The sequence below is a fragment of the Fundulus heteroclitus genome, unplaced genomic scaffold (genome assembly GCF_011125445.2).
Source record: "Fundulus heteroclitus isolate FHET01 unplaced genomic scaffold, MU-UCD_Fhet_4.1 scaffold_220, whole genome shotgun sequence".
NCBI classification, from domain to species: domain Eukaryota; kingdom Metazoa; phylum Chordata; class Actinopteri; order Cyprinodontiformes; family Fundulidae; genus Fundulus; species Fundulus heteroclitus.
The window spans coordinates 136,057-155,176 of NW_023396632.1; the positions used below are offsets into that span (position 1 = coordinate 136,057).

General features: G+C 39.0%; 1 protein-coding gene across 1 annotated transcript; it reads left to right on the top strand.

Moving 5' to 3' along the window:
* Positions 1-352: 352 nt before the first annotated feature.
* On the top strand, positions 353-18,291 carry ak9 (adenylate kinase 9). Its single transcript, XM_021318942.2, has 34 exons — positions 353-487; positions 719-782; positions 863-915; positions 1,030-1,126; positions 1,337-1,449; positions 1,626-1,778; positions 2,080-2,202; positions 3,018-3,092; positions 3,182-3,283; positions 3,445-3,584; positions 3,683-4,005; positions 4,472-4,590; positions 4,797-4,944; positions 5,036-5,132; positions 5,219-5,283; positions 5,562-5,750; positions 7,456-7,580; positions 7,725-7,934; positions 8,024-8,299; positions 8,443-8,561; positions 11,138-11,357; positions 11,476-11,544; positions 11,624-11,836; positions 12,013-12,231; positions 12,379-12,595; positions 12,682-12,883; positions 14,321-14,467; positions 14,590-14,807; positions 15,216-15,412; positions 15,505-15,674; positions 15,768-15,866; positions 17,269-17,371; positions 17,491-17,605; positions 17,721-18,291. The coding sequence occupies exons 1-34, from the start codon at positions 368-370 to the stop codon at positions 17,924-17,926; spliced, it is 5,106 nt and encodes a 1,701-aa protein (XP_021174617.2). The 5' UTR covers positions 353-367; the 3' UTR covers positions 17,927-18,291.
* The last annotated feature ends 829 nt before the right edge of the window (positions 18,292-19,120 follow it).

Here is a 19,120-nt window from a genome sequence, read left to right on the forward strand (position 1 = left end):
TTTATTTATTTATTTATTTATTTATTTATTTATTGGTTGTATCCCTTTACATTAATAATAAAGGAATATATGTAAATATAAAAAAAAAATATGATGCCGAATGGCTGTTAAAAAAAAATACAACAATTTACGTCACCCTTCTACGTTCTGAGTTTGAGTCTCTATGGTAACCGCCAGACAATTTCGTTACTTCCAAAACTTCGTGGTCGGTACCTACAATAAATACACGTAGAACGAGTTATGCGGGAATGTTAGATAAGAGTAAGTACACTATAGAATTTTACTGTTAACGAACAGTTAAATGTGGGACAAAAGCGTTTGCTTAAAAAAGAAAATGTCTTCTATTAAGGTTTTTTAAGGCAGTAGAATGACTCTCTCCGTTCGGCAAGCTGAAATGGACGCCTTGGTGGACAATCTAATTGAAGATGAAGCTGAGAAAGAGGGTCTTCTTGCTAAACCCACCTGCTTCATTATATTTGGAAGACCGGTAAGTTCTCTGAGATAATTAAACTTAGGTAGATATATACTATCTGCAAGAACCTCGTTTAGTAAAATAAAAAATAAAAGCAAAATCGTTATAAAAAGATATAAATTATGTTAGGTAGCAAATTGAATTTTAAGCTTCAAATTTCTATGCAAATAAACATTAAAAATTATATTAGCAATTCCAAGATATCCCGTCACTTTTGACCCCAGGCTTCATTCCTTATTGTGACAGGGTATTGGGAAATCAACCTTGGCCAAAAAGATTGCAGAATCCTGGAAATGTATCTTAATTGATGGTAAGTTCTTCTTGAGAATTTTGTTTTGTATATTTGTATGCATGGCAGTCGAGAAACTTCTACTTTAAAATATGTTTCAGATACTGACCTTCTCAACACACACATTAAAAACAAGTCTAATGAAGGCATAGAGGTGAGACCTTTAGTGATGTACTTTTTCAGATTTTTCTTTTCGTTTCATTCTTTTCTTTAAATATGCATCTAATCAAACACATACAATCAATATTGCATTTTAAAATCATTTCAGCTGCTAAACATCTTATATGAAGGGAAAAGTATTCCAGACGACATGGTTCTGCAGCTCATCCTTGCCCGGATTAATTCGCCTGAGGTTGAGCACTATGGTAAACAGTGTTCTAAAAGTTTAGCTGACATGGCTTTGCACTGTACGCGCTTTTAACACCAAATGTTGTTTGTACCATTTGGTTACAAGAAATCTACAAAATGATTCACCAGAATACATGGGAATGCCAAAACAAGCAGGCAGGGAAAAGTGTCTTTGTGAAAGCAGCATGGAGGCTGTCTTTGTTTGATTCTGCACTTGTTCTGTACAGGCTATGTGTTGAGCTGCGTGCCGTTTATATCAGAGGACTCCCGTAAGATCTGCGATCAGATTGAACTGATCAGAAACCTCAAGCTAACGCCAGATTTCATCATTAACATTAAGGTCAAAATACTTACATTTGGAAGCTGTGTTTATTTCCTTCGCTATTTTAAAACCTGTTATTTGTAGTTTACAGGAATAACTGACATGCCATAGATTTTGTCTATTCAAATCATTTCAAAAATGTTCCTCTGAGTTACTGATATAATTTAACAACAATGTGCCCCATCCTTGAACAGTGTGCTGATAAGGACTTAGTCCAAAGGCTGTCAGGTCTGAAGCAGCATCCAGAGAGTGGCAAGTTGTACAGCAGGGATCAATGGAAACAGGAAGAGGTGAGCAGCAGGAAGGAGAAGAGCTCGAGTCAGGAGGTGGATGAGGACGAGGAGGAGGTACTTGCAGTACAAAAACTTTCCACTTACTAACCTTCAGTTCTTATTTTTTTCAGGCCCAGCTTCTTCTTTTATTTATGAAATAAAAGAAGAAGCGTCACCTCATTTTGTTGTTTTGTTTCACCTGGATTTCCAACCATATTTAGACTTTTTTTTAAAACAGCTAAATTAGGATGAGCCAAGACTATTTTAGTGACTAAATGTTTACACAACAATAAACTTTAAACCTCAATTTGAATACAAAAAAAACAATATGCTTAACTACAGTATTCTAAAACACTGGTTTCCTTTATTCTCACAGGCTGAGGATGAAGACAACTCTAAGGACATTATTGACCAGATGGTGTGGACACCAGAAAACCTGCCTAGAAATGCATTTGCTAGAATCAACACGTACAAGGACAACCTGCTTAGACCATTGGAGGCAAGTTAGGATGGAATTAGCATTTTCTAAATAACTCATTGGCAGACGTAATGTCTCGTATGTCGTTGTGTTTTTAACAGCAGACATTGTTTGTTCCACTTTTGTCCCCTGGACACACAGAACGCTCTTGTCAAGATTGCCTTAAGAATACTATGTCTTGAGTTTTCTTTTTTGAAAAAAAAAATTATTTGCATTACGTACTTGCCATGCATGTAAAATGTTCAAGAATTTTCAGAATCTGCAGCCAAATGCCAGTTTTAGCAATTAAATCTCTTTATTTAAACACAAACGGGCTATTACTTAATGTAATTTGTAAATTGTCCCCACCTGGCTCCCTTGGTGACAGAACATACAAATTGAAAGATTGACACAGAAATTACTTTATGTCTGGGAAAAAAAAATGTCCATTCAGTTTTAAGAATGCCATTATCAACTTATATGTCTTCAATCTTAAAGAATTTTCTGAATTTCTTGCCACATTAATGTAATTTCTTGGTATTAAAGTTTTTTTTTCCTTGTTAAAATACAAAAATAGTATTTTTTTTCTTTATCCCCAAATATGCAAATAATCTTCTGTATGTTTTCTACCACTCATACCCTATGATGGATTGACGACTCTTCCAAACCACACTTCTTGTCCTTTCCACTAGAGGTGGGGCACTTTTAGTCCCTGCAAAGATTAAGTTGGTATAGAATATTTTAAACATAGGTTTCTCGATTAACTTAAAAGACTGGATGAAAAAAAAAACATAACATGTGTTCACATGTGTTGTTCTTTCAACAAATATGTTCGGTATTACTTGACATTTTTCCAGGACTTTATTGCAGAACACAACCCCCTTTACCTTTTGGAGCTGGATGGAAACAATACTCTTGAAGAACAACACTTGGTAAAGATAAAAATGTAAATTTAGGAAAGTTCATCGACTGATGTCTTTGGTACGGCTGACCTTGTCTTTTTTCTACTTCTGTCTTTTAGTCTGTGATGACCCGTCTTCAAACTATGGCTATAAAGCGAGTGTCTGTTCCAGTCCTCCTCAGCCAATATGTTGATGAAGAACTAGGAGACACCATTGAAACGGTATGGCTATCCTCATAGTTTCTTTTTATATTAATTCATGTAGCTGTAGAACTACCTACTAAATGGATATATGTTGGACGGAGCCTTTAAAACACACCTCTGACGGAACTGCCGCAGTTTTAACTTGAATCAGTGTCATCAGGTGTTTTTCTCTTTTACAGGAACACCTTCTGAGATTTATGTCCTCCATCAGAACCGTGGCCCCTGGCTTTCGGTGGAGAAGAAGCCGCTGGGGCAGCACTTGTCCCGTCGCTCTGAAGGAGGGCAAGATTATTCCAGGAAAGCCAGAATTTTCTGTAAGGTGAGTGGCCTTTAACAAAATGATTCCACTTGGAATGGCTGTCCTTGTTGCTCCAATTGTGACTGAATCAAAACATTCCCCTCTCCACCCCTGTACAGCTTTCAGGACAAGTTGTACATACTGTCATCGCAGGAGGCCTACCAGAAATTTGTTACAAATCCACGCAGGTACTTGTTGCCTCCGATGCCCAGGCCCCCTTGCAAAGTTTCCATCATTGGGCCTCCCCAGGCTGGAAAGAGCACCCTGTGCAGTCTTCTAGCTCGGCACTATGGTGCAGTGGTGATCGACTTGGAGGAGCTCTCAGAGCCCGTTCTAGCCAAGGCCGAACAGGAACGGCTTGACAGAATCAAAGAGGCGACTACACAAGCTGCTATAGAGAAAGTTAAGATGGAGATGGAGCAGGATAGTGAAAAAACTTTAGGCAAGTGGAATTTATCTATGATATCTGATTTTCACATTACATTATCATCCTCTCAAAAATGTGTATACCTTTGAAAAGGTGTTATGTGGGCATATGCACAAACGGTCACTCATCTTTAATGCTTACATTTTTATTTAAAGAAATAGAGCTTTTTATACAATGCTAAAGTATTCATACCCCAATGAACCTTTTTTTAGTCTGTTACATTACAGCCACAAATGGTATTTTGTTTTCATGTAATAGCCTAAAATACGATCACAGCCATGAAGTTAAAGGAAACTGTTGCTTTTCTTTCCTTTTTTTTTTTTTTTTGTTCTTTTACAAATATCTGAACTATGTACTCACAAATATGTTTTCGTCGTACAAAATAATTTGTCCAGCACCCTCTGCCTCAATGCTTCATAGGCAGAATACCTGTCTCAGTCCTGCTGGAAGGTGAACAAATGCTATTTTCATATGTTGTCAGTGACAGAGGATCATCCACAAGTAAAGGCCCTGCTGCTTCCTGCGATCCAGGAAGCCAAACAAACGAGACAGTCTCCCTTTGAAGTATATGCTGACGTGCTAGAGAAGCGCCTGAAAGAGGTTGGTTTCCCTTTTTTGGATTCTTATTCATCCTCCATGACTTAATTATTATTTTTTTAATCCTGAAACTTTGTTTTACAAGTTGGATTGTATAACATTCTAAAGAAAAATCTACGACGCAAACACTAACGTATTCATAATTTCAACGTACATTTATGGGTCCCAGTAAGTATATTAGTACCAAGCTAATGCGGTTGATGTCACAGATTGAGGCGATGGACTCCACAGCCGGGGCCAAAACTGGATGGGTGCTTGACAACTTCCCCAAGAACTTAACTGAAATGGATGTCTTGGACCGAGCAGGAATCACACCAGATACAATCATCTGTCTCAGAGACAGCGACAGCCATCAGGGTAAGGGCATAATTCCTTCATTTGTTTTCTCCTCGTCAGCCTTTAAAATGTGTCCTTAATCCTCATCCTCATCATATTTTGTACGGAGCAGTTCTGAGGAGAGTTTATGAGAAGAATAAGGAAAAAGTGAGCAGAGCTATCGAGAAGAGGCTACAGGAAGAACTGTCTCAGAGAAACCAACAAGATGAGTAAGTTCAGACATGATGGGCCTTCTACAATTTAAAATATTTTTATGCACACTTCTGGTTTTGCGCTTCCTTTCTTCCCACTTCAGAAAGCAAGAAGAGCAGGAATCAGAGATGCAATCCGACTTAGAGACGGTTGTCGAAGAGGAAGATGGTATTGTATTCACAATAATCTTCTAGAACTTGTACATTTCCTTAGCATCTTATTTTGCTTATTTTCATAAAGCGAGGAGCCTAAACATGTGGATGTTACCAGCCCAGTAGACCTGCACAGAAGAAATCAGTAATAATTTGAATTAATCGAGCGATAAAAACCTGTTTCCAACTTACTATTTGTTAAACATTCAGGTCGAACTCTGTAGTGAAAAGAATCAACTGAATCACTAATAATAGAGTTGTAAGCATTAATCCTTTCCTTCTTTTACTCTGCAGCACTACAGGATGATTTGGATTTGGGCTATCCCGACGTTCCAGAGATGAACGAATATAAAGAGCAAATGCTGCAGCTTGAGGGGGAATGGGAGCAAATGCAGTCGAGTTTACCAGTCGACCACTTCAACCTCGAGATCGAGAGTAAAAGCCCGGAGGACTTGCTTCAAGAAATTGTCCAAAACATGGAGAGTGAGTTTGAAAACCTGTTTTGAGTCATCACAATGAACGTCCAAGTTTGAATTTCTCATCATAGTGCTGTGAAAAAGTATTTGCTCCTTTGCAGATGTCTCCTTTTTGGCTTCCTTAAATATTTAAAATCAACCATGTTTTTGATTGCGCCGCTTTGGTCGCAGCAACGACCATCAAGCAAAAGAACTAACTGGCAATGAATCTTTTATTTTTGTCTATAAAAAAAAAAGGTTGTGATTATAAACACCCTGTTTAAGGTTTTGCCACGGCATCTAAAACAAGTCTTTATTTTAATCAGGCCACTCTAAAATCTTCATTTTGTCATTTGTTTTTGGGGCATTCAGACATTCAGAGGTGGACTTGCCGTCGTGTTGTGGATGATTGTCCTGCTGCATGACCCAACACACTGCAAAATGGATCTAAAAATAAGCAAAATGTTCTTAAACATAGTGGGTTTTTTTCCTTGATCTGAGCAGGTAAATATGATCATTTGCCAATGGAATGAGTATTTTGACCCCTAAATTAAGATAATTAGACATCCTGCACTTGAAATAAGATGATGGAGATGAATTGTTCCTATTTTAAGTGCAAAAATCTTATTCTATTGGCAGATCATCTTATTTACCTGCTCAAATCAAGGACAGATACACTCATTTTAAGAAAATTTAACTTATTTTTAGTTCCGTTTTTGCAGTGCAGTGCTTCAGTTTCAGGTCACAAACTGATGCCCGGACAGTCTTCTTCAGGATTACCAGGGAGTAGAACACATGGTTCAGTTGTAGCACGCTGTCCAGGTGCTGAAGCAGCGAAGTGGCCCCAGACCATCACATCACCACCACTATGTTTAATTGCCAATTTGATGTCCTGGTTTCGAAATGCTGAGTGTTTTTTGAGACACAAGCCTTTGTGTTTGATTTGGCCAGCCTTGGTTGGGAACGCTTCCATGGACACAATCTCTAATCTGTCTCTTTCTTGTTGCTTAAACATCAACACTGACCATAACTGATGCAACTGAGGTCTGCAGTTCTTTAGATATTGTTCTGGGTTATTTTGTGACCTCCTGGATGAGTCGCTGGTGCACTTAATGAGTTGGTAGGCTGGCCACTCCAGGGAAAGTTACCACTTCTCTGTGTTTTCACATATTGTGAATAATTGCTCTCACAGTGGTTCAACTGGAATAACGAAGCCACAAAAATGACTTTGTGTCCCTTCCTAGGCTCGTAGTTGCCGCTGGCTTTGTTTCTTGTCTGTTCTTAAAGGGGTTTTTTTGTTGTTGTTTTTTTTTTACTTAGACATAGTGATGAGTCATGTTTTTTATAACATTTATTCCACTTCATGTTGTCAAGAGAGGTTCTGTTTAAGCAATTTCTTCACTGCAACGGTCTGGCAGGCAGTTATCAGGCCTGACTAAAGTTGAACTCAGCTATTCAGAAAATGTGGATAATCACAGTTTAGTCTGTATTAAACAATGGAGGAATACACTTTCTCATATAGAGCCTGGTGTTCTTTTAACAGCCTTTTCCTCAAATAAACAAACTCATCAGTTCAAAAACAGCATTTTGTATCTAATCAAAGGTTATATTTGTGTGATATTGGCATTTGTTTGATCATCTGAAACATTTAAGTTTGACAAAAAGCAAAAAAAAAAGGAAATCTGTGCGAGAACAACCACCTTTTCACCGCTCTGTCTACGCTTCTTCTTTAGAACCATTTCAGTACGTGGCTTGGGAGCTGTCTACGCTTGACATTGACGAGGAGGAAGAAGATGCTATGGCCTTAGCGGCAGAGGAAGACGGCAGTGACAACGACAATGACGAGGAAGAGGAAGAGGTTGGCGTACGGCCAAATGTTTTTGATTTAAAATTACCCTTACGATGCTATTTACTTCCCAAAAATTTAGGATGTGGTTCTTATGTTTTGTAGATTAATATTTTTTTTTATTAATCTGTAAAATCATCTCTGCTCAACCAATAGTTACAAGGCGAATCAACAGTCAAGAGTTTGTTAGGGGATACCAAGCATTTCTGCCCTGTTGCTTTGAAAAACATCAATGTCCTCTGGCCGACTACCGACACATTTTCGGCCAAGTACCGTGAGCGGACTTATTACTTCTCCACCCTGGACGCCAGAGAGTCCTTCCTTCAAAACCCTGCGCATTTTGTTTCACAAAGAGAACTCGTTCAGGTAAAGGCTGGCAGAAAGAGAATTTCAACGGTGTATTTATAAGACGAAGATAGAATCTCTTACGCGTTTCTGTCTTCCCCCTATGCAAGCCTCCCGCCTTGCGAATCTTTTTGCTCGGCACCAGGGGGTCGGGGAAGTCAACTCACGGCGAATGGCTCGCCCAGAAACTCGGGCTCTTCCATATTCAGTTCAGAGAGCTGCTCCAAATGCGGATCATAGCCAAGACAAGTCAGCCGGTTCCTCGTGCCGATGAAGCCGTGTTCCTCACGAGCGACTCAGAGTATCTGGAGGCCCTAATCAAGGAAGAAATGGCGGGGGAGGAGAACGAAAACGAAAATGACTCTAGCGCCATGAACAACACTGAGGTTGGCTTCATTATTTATTTATTTTATTCATTTAATTTTTGCCACTGCATGACTTTTTTGGTTCTTCCACTAAGTCTTAGGAGGGGATATGGTCAAAATGTGTGTGCATAACTTTTGTGTTTTTGATTTTGCCTTTACAACAGGAGGAGATCATGACTGAAGAAGAATTAGCCATCAAAGCCTTCCTATCCCACGGAGAGGCGCTGAGTCCACACATTTTGGACATGATTGTTTTACCTTACTTTAAAGAAGAGCCATACAAGTAATTATTACCAGACATTCTTCATCTTAGCTCGCTCTTCTTCGATAAATTGAACCTCCAAATTATCTTGTAAAAGCGCTTAACTTAAGATAAGTATTATAACATTACAATATTTTCTTTATTACCCTGAATCTGTCCATGCATCCATCCATCCATCTATCCTTATTATAGACTTGGATCAACAGGTTTAAGCGTGCTTATTGTTCCCAGGGGGTGGAATCATGCTCACAATAACAGTGTTGCGAGTGGCGGGCAACTGGACCCGGAGGCCACCACCCCTGTTTAATAACAAGTGGCTTCTCTAAAAAAAAAAAAGGCCTACTTTACTCCTTTCTCAAACCAATGTTCTTTCCTATCCAAAATGAGAATATCTTCATCCTTGAACGAGTGACCGCTGGCCTGCAGATGAGTGTAAACCGGCAAATCTTGTTCACTCCAAGGATTCGGTCCCACAGCACAATGACATAGCAATGTAATAATGTGTATGTTGTTAAGCTCCTGGAGGAATCTGGCCAATTATACATCGGGAAAACAAAGCAGCCACTAGCCAAAAGGATGGGCCAACACAGAAGAGCAGCGTCATTGGGCCAAGATTTGACAGTTTACACTCATCTGCAGGCCAGCGGTCACTCTTCGATGGATGAAGATATTTTCATCCTGGATAGGGAGGAACGTTGGTTTGAGTAAGCCCTTTTTGTGAAAAGAAATCACCTTTCGTTTGATGGGGGGGGGAGGTCTCCGGGTCCAACTGCCCCCCTTTAACCCTGTTATTGCAAGCATGACTCAGGCTTTTGGGAGCCATCAGAGCACTAATGATCAGTTGGTAAGCTGGTTGTCCTCTTTTGCAAGAGAGCTACCAGTGTTGATTGTCACCGTTAAACTTGTTGAGTAGCTTTGCAGGTGTACAGCTTATAAGGCTGAGTTTACCTGGGACTCCTCGGGCTGAAGACATCTCTTGGAGAAGAGACCAAACACTTCAACATACTAAATTTTATTTATTTATTTATTTTTCTACCTGGCTTATTGAGATGCATCCGGACATTTTAATGTATTCTTCCCACACCGTCCCATTTGTTCTGTTCTGACGCTTTTTCCTTTAACCTTTCAATCTAAGTAGAATATGTTAATGACTCAGAGAGGTGAAGTTAAACTGTTGTAGACCACAAGGGTTACACCATCCTCAGTCTTTTTATTTTTTTACGTCGTTAATGTAGCACTTCTGCCATCTGCTGGTACATCATAGGTAATACAGCGTTTTGTGACGGACCTTCAATGAAGGCAGAGTTTTTGGATTTTTTTTTAAACGTCTATACTTAATTTGAAATAGAAATTCATAATAATAATAAAAAATTTTACATATTTTACCCAGAAAGAAACAATATTTTACAAAAATCTAAACAACATTTCTGTTATTCAAGCACAGATTAGCACGCACATTGACTTTAGGCAGTTATTACAAATAAAAATTTGTGTTAGACAAAAAAATATATATATGTATGTCAGTGCTACCCTGCACTAGCAGACTACAATATTACATCAACTTACTAATAATATGGGGTTCCAAATAATCACCTACCAACTGAGACGTGGACATTTTGTGAAGAGCCACCAAAATATGACCTTTTTTTGTGTTAGTTGGGACGAAGTTTCATAGAATCTGTTTTTTCACAACATCTCAGAGATGCTCCGTTAAATCAAAGTTAGTAATACTTTTTTCATGTTGTGTGAAAACCTTTTTTAACGTGTGGAATAATGTAGTTTGTCAGTGGGTAACAGTGGCTCAATGGGTAGTGTAGTCATCTTGCAATCAGAAAGCTGTGACTTCACCAAGCACTGAACCCTGACCTGTGTATCAGTGTATGAATTTCAGTGCTACTAGGTGACTGACGCTGTGGTGTAAAGCGCTTTGAGTGGTTGGTGCGACCAGAAAAGTACTGTACAAACCATTTACCATTTAAAGGCATTTCAAAGCTAATCTGAAGCAACGCTTCAGTAAACAGGAATGCACATGTTGGTAATTATTCACACATGAATGCCAGGGCTCAAGGTTCTTGGCAGAACATGTCAATTAAATTACTTTCTTTGTACAGTGCTTCCTGCTGCCTCCCATCATGCATTGCCACAGAGGATTTAAAGTATATGTCAGACCAGGACCATAGCTGGATTTATTTCATGTCTCGTAGTCTTGCATTTTGGAGGGAAATACACGTTTGCATAACTACTCTGACCCTTTTCTTTGGTATTTTACTGTAACATAAGTACTTTAATGGTGTGTTTTACTAAAATGAGACACTCATTAATTCAGGCCATATTTTTTAAAGAATAATTATTGTAATTCTAGTTGATTGTTAATTGAAGATTTTGGTATCACTAACAAGTGTAATATTCAGGATACAATAATGTGGATATCTTCTCACCTTTCATTTTTCTGCCACAATTTTACCAAAAGACACATGGAAATTTCATCTTTTTTTTGTTTATTCAGCAAAAGTTGGCTGGTGAGAAGCACTTTTTTGGAATTTCAGTACACACTTGAAATATTTTTTTTCATGCATACATTACTACCTATTTTCTAGGTCTACAGGCTTCATTTTGGAGGACTTCCCCCATGACCCTGAGCTGGTGGAGTACATGCTGGAGCGACAGCTTTTCCCTGATGTTGTTGTTGTCCTGGAAGTTGAAGTTGCAGATGTCCAAAAGCGCCTGTTGCCAACCTACTTTAAGAAGTGGCACGACCTACACACCAAGCATGAAGAACAAGTAAAACTTCTGCGTCATCTGCGCAAAACAAACCGAGTAAGAATGCGACTTTGTTTAATTGTTAGCAGATTCTTTTTTGCCATTGGTTTTTTTGTGATTCATTATAACAGTATCTAACTAATTTATTTGTTGTGACCTACTGTTTTGCTGTAAGGAGGAGAAGATCACCAAGAGAAGGGCTGAACTCTTGGAAGAGCAAGGACCTGATGAGTCCAGATTCAGCGTGAGCAAAACTCATCATAACCTTATTTATCCATTTTCATTTCCAAACAATCTTCAACTCTGTGAATTTAAACCAACAGTTTAGGCAACAGATGAGAAAAGATGATGAGTCAGACGAAGATGCAGACAACACAATGGAGGAGATAGAAGCTATACTGGAGGTGGAATTTCCTCAAGATGACAATGATGAGGAAATGGAAAATGTGGAGACCGAAAACGCGGCGACTGAGAGGATCGAGGAAGAAATACTAGAACGTTTTGAAAAAGATGAATCCAACCTTCTGACTGTGACGGTATAAATACATATGTCCTATATTTGCTCATAAGTGGGATGCTAATAACTACTCTGCAGTACATATGACATTTGATCAAGTCTTATTCACTGTTCCTCTAGTGTTTAGGGCAAGATTCTAATGTCCTTGTGTTTTTTTTTAATGGTTCTCTGGTCTTCTTTGTGCTATATTCTCAGGAACTCCTCAGTGAAAACGACATACCCAAACTGACATTCAATGCATCTGACAAGCTCAAGATCATCCAGTATCATCTGCTCCAGAAAATTGAGCCCCTGTTGGCGAACAGGGAGTCACTTTTCCAAACATGCCAGCCCATCTCGTACAGACTTGCACAGAAGCTGCTGCTCTCCTCCTATAAGCTTCACAGTGCCTTCGGTTGTTGGGACCCTGTCCAGGTTGGTGTGATTACAAAGTCTTGGAATAACAGCTGTGTTTTTGTGGATTTGAAGTACATTTATATTTGTTTATATTTGAGAACTGAAACTGACTAACTTCCTGTATTGTAACCTTTGTTTTTTTGTTCTTTTTCATGTAAAACTAAGCAATACAAAGAGAAGGACATGATTCAACCATTGCAGTGGCCTCTCAACACTACATATCCGCTGCTCCTCAAACAGTACATCTACTTTTTTGGATCCAAGGAAAACCGCAACAGCTTTATGCTGAGCCCCTTGAAATACCTTCGACAGCCAAAGCCCACCCCTACCCTCCCTATAAAAATAGCAGTGGCTGGACCTCCTAAATCTGGAAAAACCACAGGTAAGTCTCAAGGCAGATGTAAATGATCCTCGATTGTCAAGGCAGCTTCAAATGACTTCATTTTTGTTCTTCGTTTTTGTCGGCAGTGGCACAAATGTTTGCTAAAAAATATGGTTTGGCTCGGCTTTCCATTGGGACCGCTATGCGTACGGTGTTGAGCTGTAAAGAGCACACCGATCTGGCGGTCCAGATGAGAAGGTATCTCACACAAGGCCATGTTTTGCCTGATGAACTGGCTATTCAGTGTCTGGAGGTGGCGCTCCTGGACTCAGTGTGTAGCATTCGAGGGTAAGATGGTTATTTACAATCATGCAAAAACATTGTTTGAATTTACAGATCTTTGGTATTCATACCCCTTAAAACTTTTTCATATTTATTTGCATTTCAGATGCAAATTTCAGTCTATTTTATTGGGATTTTATGTCAGTGAACCAACACAAAAAATCTCGTATTTGTGATGTGAAAGCAAAAGCATTTTTCCCCAAGTCAAATTAAAAGTCTGAAAAGTGTGGCATGTATTTGTTTCTAGCCCACTTGAATCAACACTTTGTCACCCACCTTTCAATGTAGTTACAGCTGTGAGTTCTTCTGGTGTGTCTCTTGCAAAATAGCTCAAACTCAGTCAGACTGGATGCAGACCATCAATCAAAATCAGTTTTCAACCCTTTTCAGATTCTTAGTCAACTTTAGTTGTTTTCTTTAACGCGATTGTTTTAGCACATAAATAGTGTGGATTTCAAATCCAGATAAATAAATATTTTGCATTGTAGCTCTTTCTTACAGCTCTATCCATCTTCTAATCAATCCTGGCTATTTTTTTTGTGTGTGTGTCCCCAACATAGTATGTAGAAACAAAATCCATTTGGATTTCCTTTAACAATGGCTTCCCTCTAGCTACTGTTCCATGAAGGACATATTATTGGAGTGAGCTGCTAAAGGTTGCCCTGTCCACAAAAGCGCCAGTAAGATAAGTGGCTCTCTGCAGCTCCTCCAGAGTTACCATTGGCCTCTTCGCTGCTTCTCTGCTGAATCTTCTCTTAGCCTGGCCATTTTATGCAGATTGTTGTTTCTGCAGTTGGGGCATGTTTTTTAAATTGTCAGATGATGGATCAAGCTTTGCTAATGTGAGATGTTCAGAGTGTGTAATTTGTTTTCTAATCTGACCCTACTTAAAACTTCTACACAGCTTTGTCCCTGACTTGTCTGCTGTGCTCCTTGGTCTTTGTGGTGCTGTTTGTTCACTGATGTTTTCAACAAACCTCTGAGGACTACAGTGAATGGACTTATCACAGATAGACTATTTACTTTCTGGATGTAGCTGGTTGCATTGGATTTCATTTAGTGGTATCACAGCAAAGGAAACGGAAAACAAAAGAATGCCACACTTTTCTCACTTTTATTTAGAAAAAAAAGTTAAAGCCATGTGTCATTTTCCTTTTATTTCCCAATTATACACTGCTTTGTGTTGTCCTACTCATAAAATCCAAATAAAGCACATTATAAATTGATGTAGTAATCTGACAAAATTTGAAAAAAAAAAAAGGTCAAGGGGTATAAATAGTTTTCTGAGGCACTGCAAGACTAAAAAGTATTTACTTTTTAAAAATGCTGTTATTTTAGAGTTTGAACAAGAAAAGGATCTATTTTGACTAACAAAGAAAGTACCGGTACAGTTTCCAGTTAAGTGAATGTTAAAAGGAATGTGTGATTTCATAAATATTTCAGGTATGTACTGGATGGCTTTCCAATGACTCTTAAGCAGGCAGAACTCATGGCGTCTCGGAGCATCATCCCCATGATTGTGTTTGAGCTTGAGCTTGACACAGTGGAGGTTCTTAAAAGAGGCCTAACTGACAAGATGAACCCTAGCAAGTAAAACAGCCCTCTTTAATCTCAGTAGTTTTCTTCAGATACAGCAAGCCTGGGAGCATTCCCAAATATGAAAATAAAAAAAAAAAAACCCTGTTCACTCTTTTTCCCCCCATAAATGTTAGGCCTTACGTCATGCATGACAGCTCTGAGATCCTGCTCAGTTGGGATTCTTCTTACAAGCAAGAGACTGGACACGTTCGGCAATACTTCCAAGAACAGCATCAGAACTGGTTCCCAATCAATGGCATGAAAAGCAAATGGTGGATCTGGACTAATATATTAAAAGAAGTCAACGCCTGTATGAAGTGCATTCATTCCTACCTGGACAGAACACAAAGTGGTAAGTAAGACTTAAATACTTGTTTTTTTGTTAACCTCACAACAGCATGCATTATTAGTGGTGGGCCTCATAGTTAGAGTGGGGTACTTGCATGCTGGTAAGGGTGAGAGTTCCCTGGTTTGACTCCCACAGACTGCCACTCCAGGAGTCTGAGCAAGACCCTTAGCCTTAGAATGCCCCCCAGGTGCAGCTGCTCCCTAAAATGGAGTATCCCAGAGGTTCTGGGTTCAACTCCCACTCTGGGTCCCTGAGCCAGACCCTTAACCGCAGATTGCTCCCCATGCACCGCACAGTGGCAGCCCACTGCTCCCCAAGCGGACGGGTTACATGCAGAGAACAAATCTGATTGGAATGTATGTTGCAATGATGAATAAATATGATTATTGGATTATTGTTATTATTTAACAGGGAAAGCTGCCTGCATAAACAGGCTGTGCATCACACCTAAAGAGCTTGGTTGTCGCCTTGGAGAGTTTGGCCATTACTGTCCCGTCTGCCTGGCTCTTCACCACCACCTGGTGGATTGCTCCGAAACTGCAGCCTTAACTCATGCTGCTGAGTACAAAAGGCATTATTATCGGTTATGTGGCGAAAACCATCTTGAGGTCAGTGTCCTAGATTTACGTATTATCAATTACAAACAGATGCTTACATTCTTGTTTTAAAAAAAGATAACTATATTATGTTTTCTTAACAGACGTTCCTGTCAACTCCTGATGAGTTTGTGGCGCCTGGTTGTCCACACAACCTCCCAGAGCCCCACCTACTGCCAACAAAGCTGACAGAGCTCCAGGTGAAAAACAAATTCCCAAAGCAGGCTGAACTAAAGGGCTTCTGTCCTGTCACTTACAAAGACGGAAAGCAGAGGTATACATTCCTGCTCAACATTTGAGTTCACAATAAAATAATGGCTACTTTGCCATCTCTTTAGGATAGGTCTAAAATAAATTCTTTTTGTAGGTATGAAGCATTGGTCCGAGGAAAAATTGAATATGCAGTGGAATACAAGGGAAAACTCTACATCTTTGAGACAAAGCAGAAGCAGGATAAATTTTTGAGGTACGTGATGTTAAAAAAGTGTTTAATCTCAGGCACACTTCTTTTATGTTTACCTATCTTGCCCATTTTACTTGTTTTAGATCAAACTAATTTTATCATCAGACAACTATCTGACTACATCCAAAAATCAGTTTTTGGATGATTTGGTTCATCAAGGGAATACAGCTTTCCAAACTTACCTGGTCCGTTGTTTCCCAATTCCCTGCTGCCCCCTACTTAATCATGAATTATTCGCAACGCTGACTTGAATTTCAGTAGGCACATCCAACCCTGATTACTGCCAGGTCTGTGGAATCAAGAATCCCCTTAATCTGAAGCTATCTGGCAACATAAAGTAGCTTGAAATAGCTGATGAAGCAACGCACCATGTCCTGATCAGAAAATATGTTAGAAACAGATGAGACACAAAGTTATTGACACATTTCAGTTTGAAAAGGCTTACAAACCATTTCTAAGGTGTAGGGACTTCAAGATGCATTCTCCATAAATGCAGAAAACATGAAACAGTAGTGAAGATTTCCTGGAGTGACTCAGATACCAAGATTATTCCTAGAGCGACTCGACAACTCGTCCTGGAAATCAAAACAAAATCCAAACCCCTGCAGGCCTGACATAACCTTGTTATGGTCAATAATAAGAAACGTAAAAAAAATAATACGAAAGCAAACAATAAGAAATAATAAGAAAGCAAAAATGGCATTCATGGGAGGCCAAACCACTGCTCACAACAAAAAGCAAACACAAAGCTACATCTCACTATGAAAAAAACCTTTGGACAAATAAAAGTGAAATTTTATGGAAGATGCTTTCATCCATTTGCTATCATGGGGAAGCTGGTGCCTATCTCCAGTAGTCAATGGTCATTTAACCTTTTGACAGTGATGATTTTGGACTGTAGGAGGAAGCTGGAGTAGCTGGAGAGAACATGCACAGAACATGCAAACTCCATGCAGTCAAACCTGTGGTTTCAACCTTCTAGCTGCAAGGCAGCAGTACTATCAGCTGCACCACTATGCAGCCCACTTTAAGGAAGATCAGATTCTCATTCCATAAGAATAACTGCATTTCAGGAAAAATATTTTAACTCTCCAGTCCAGCAATAAACATGTGACTTTTAACTTTTTCTTCTGAAAAAAATGTATTAATCATTTGAAAACTGCTAATTGTATTCCCTCCAGATATCTTTATCTGATCTGAAATTGCATTTGATCTGAAATATTTCAGTCCAACCAGAGGGCAAAAACAGAAGAAAAATCTGTGTTTGGGCAACCATGTTTTTTACATTACTGTATGTCTGTTCATTTCTAAATATAACACTTTCAGCTTGTGCTTTCTTCATAAACTAAATAACAATAACAATAGAATTAAGCATTTTTACCTTGGTGTATGTTAACATGCAAAGGATGCCTGAAACCTATTGGGACCAAAAGCTGCCGTGTAAGGTTCCACCTCTTTGTGAGCCTATTCCTCTCACCTCTCTTCCAACACTGGGCTACCTGGAACAGGTTAGACACGTTGACACCAGTCTTATTTCTTTTTTAGGTTAAACATTTCCTTGCATGCATTTTAAGGGTTTCTCTGGTGCACTGAAACGGCTTTGAGTTGAACTTATTTTCCTCTTCAGGGAGTGGCCGTAGCAGTGATCAAAGCTATGACCGCTGCTGGGACTCTCAAACCAAAGTACCCTTTTGTCAGTATACAAAGATCAGCTCTTCTTTATGTGGCCTTCTATCTGAAAGGTGAGCAAAATGTCAAAGGTGCAAGTGGTTAAATCATTAATCAAGTTTAAGGGCAAGTTATGATGATGATGATGATGATAAAGATTTTAAGTGTTGTTTTGGTGTATTTTAAAAGCTTTCAACCCCCGGGGCACAGACTACACTCGGCAGAAGTACAAGAAGAAGCTTGCATCATTTGAAGAGAACAGTGAGCTCATTCCCTACCTGAGTTCAGCAATGAGAGGGGCCTTCAAACCTCCCGGTGAACGTCCCATAGATTTTGATTTTAAACTGAACAGGTTTCTGGTACTGAGAGCCCCGGGAGCCAGAGATGCTCTGTAGCCACACCTTTATGTTTCTTTTCAGCTTCACACTTCAGTTAGCAATGCTGTTGATGTGTGTGTATGTGTGTGTCTGTAAGTGCGTGCACGCTCTTTCGTGTGTGTAAGATTATTATTTAAACTTATTTCTAGCTATCTATATGCCAAAACATGTGAGTGAGGCTGACAATAAAAAAAAAGGTTAAGCACTTTTTAGCTTTGGTTTTTATTGTGGCAGTTTGAATTGAGCCAATGAAAGATGATCAAAGGAAATGCTATTAAATGCTGAGCTAAATCCTTCTTTGTCATTTATGTTTACTTTAAGGGAAAAAGGTGCCAAAAGGCTTTTACTGTCAAGGGTGTTGCTGATAGTAAGATTGCACCTAACTAAACCATTCATCAATTCGTAGAGAAATTCAAGGACAGAGGCCTCAACTTTTGAAAGCTGGTCTAGTGTCAAGATTTGCAGAAAAGTAACAACTTCAGAAAGATCTGTTCAAGTTTTTTTGTTCTGATAGCACGACCTTCCTGTTTGCGATATTTGGAAAAAAGTGCTGTCCAAAGACAAAAAAGGTGAACATGGCCCCAAGTCATCTGTCATGTTGACAGAGATGCATCATTATCAATTTTGCCTATGAAAACGCTGCTATCAATAAAATAACTGGATCAAGGATCTAGGAGCAATTTAGTAATGAAAAATGCTTTTTTCAGCACTGGATGGCTATGTTAACTAAGTGAACATGAAATAAAACTATTGAGATTTGGGTGGACAGAAAGCTCCAAAGATCTCAATCAATCGCGTTAACAGCTTGCATGAACTGGACATGTTTCTCAATGAAAGCCTCTGTAATGTATGATATTGTTTAACTTCAGTATAGTATTGAAACGCCTGAGAAAAAAAATCCTAACAATACTAAAGAAGTAAAGTGTGTGGAAAAACAGAATTTCTGACCACAGTGTAAACTGAACAAAAAAAATTCATTGGCTAAAATATACAATTCACTTTGCACTGTAAAACTGAACTGAATGCCTTTATTGTCATTGTTGGATGCAGTTGTTAGGGTGCAGGTTTAAGACCAAAATAGCTATTTCTTAACATTTATGGATTTGGAAACTTCAAAAAAGTTTGAAAAGTATTGCTCTTCCATTTTAAAAGTAATATGTGAACAGTAAAACAAGCTAAAACATGTTAAACCGTCTGGGCTGAATATTTTTC

Excerpts from the sequence above, each read along its gene's own strand:
- ak9 (XM_021318942.2), top strand. The coding sequence starts at position 368 with ATGACTCTCTCCGTTCGGCAAGCTGAAATGGACGCCTTGGTGGACAAT. Across the intron at positions 916-1,029 it reads AGTCTAATGAAGGCATAGAG|CTGCTAAACATCTTATATGA; the intron begins GTGAGACCTTTA and ends AAATCATTTCAG. Across the intron at positions 7,581-7,724 it reads ATGACGAGGAAGAGGAAGAG|TTACAAGGCGAATCAACAGT; the intron begins GTTGGCGTACGG and ends CTCAACCAATAG.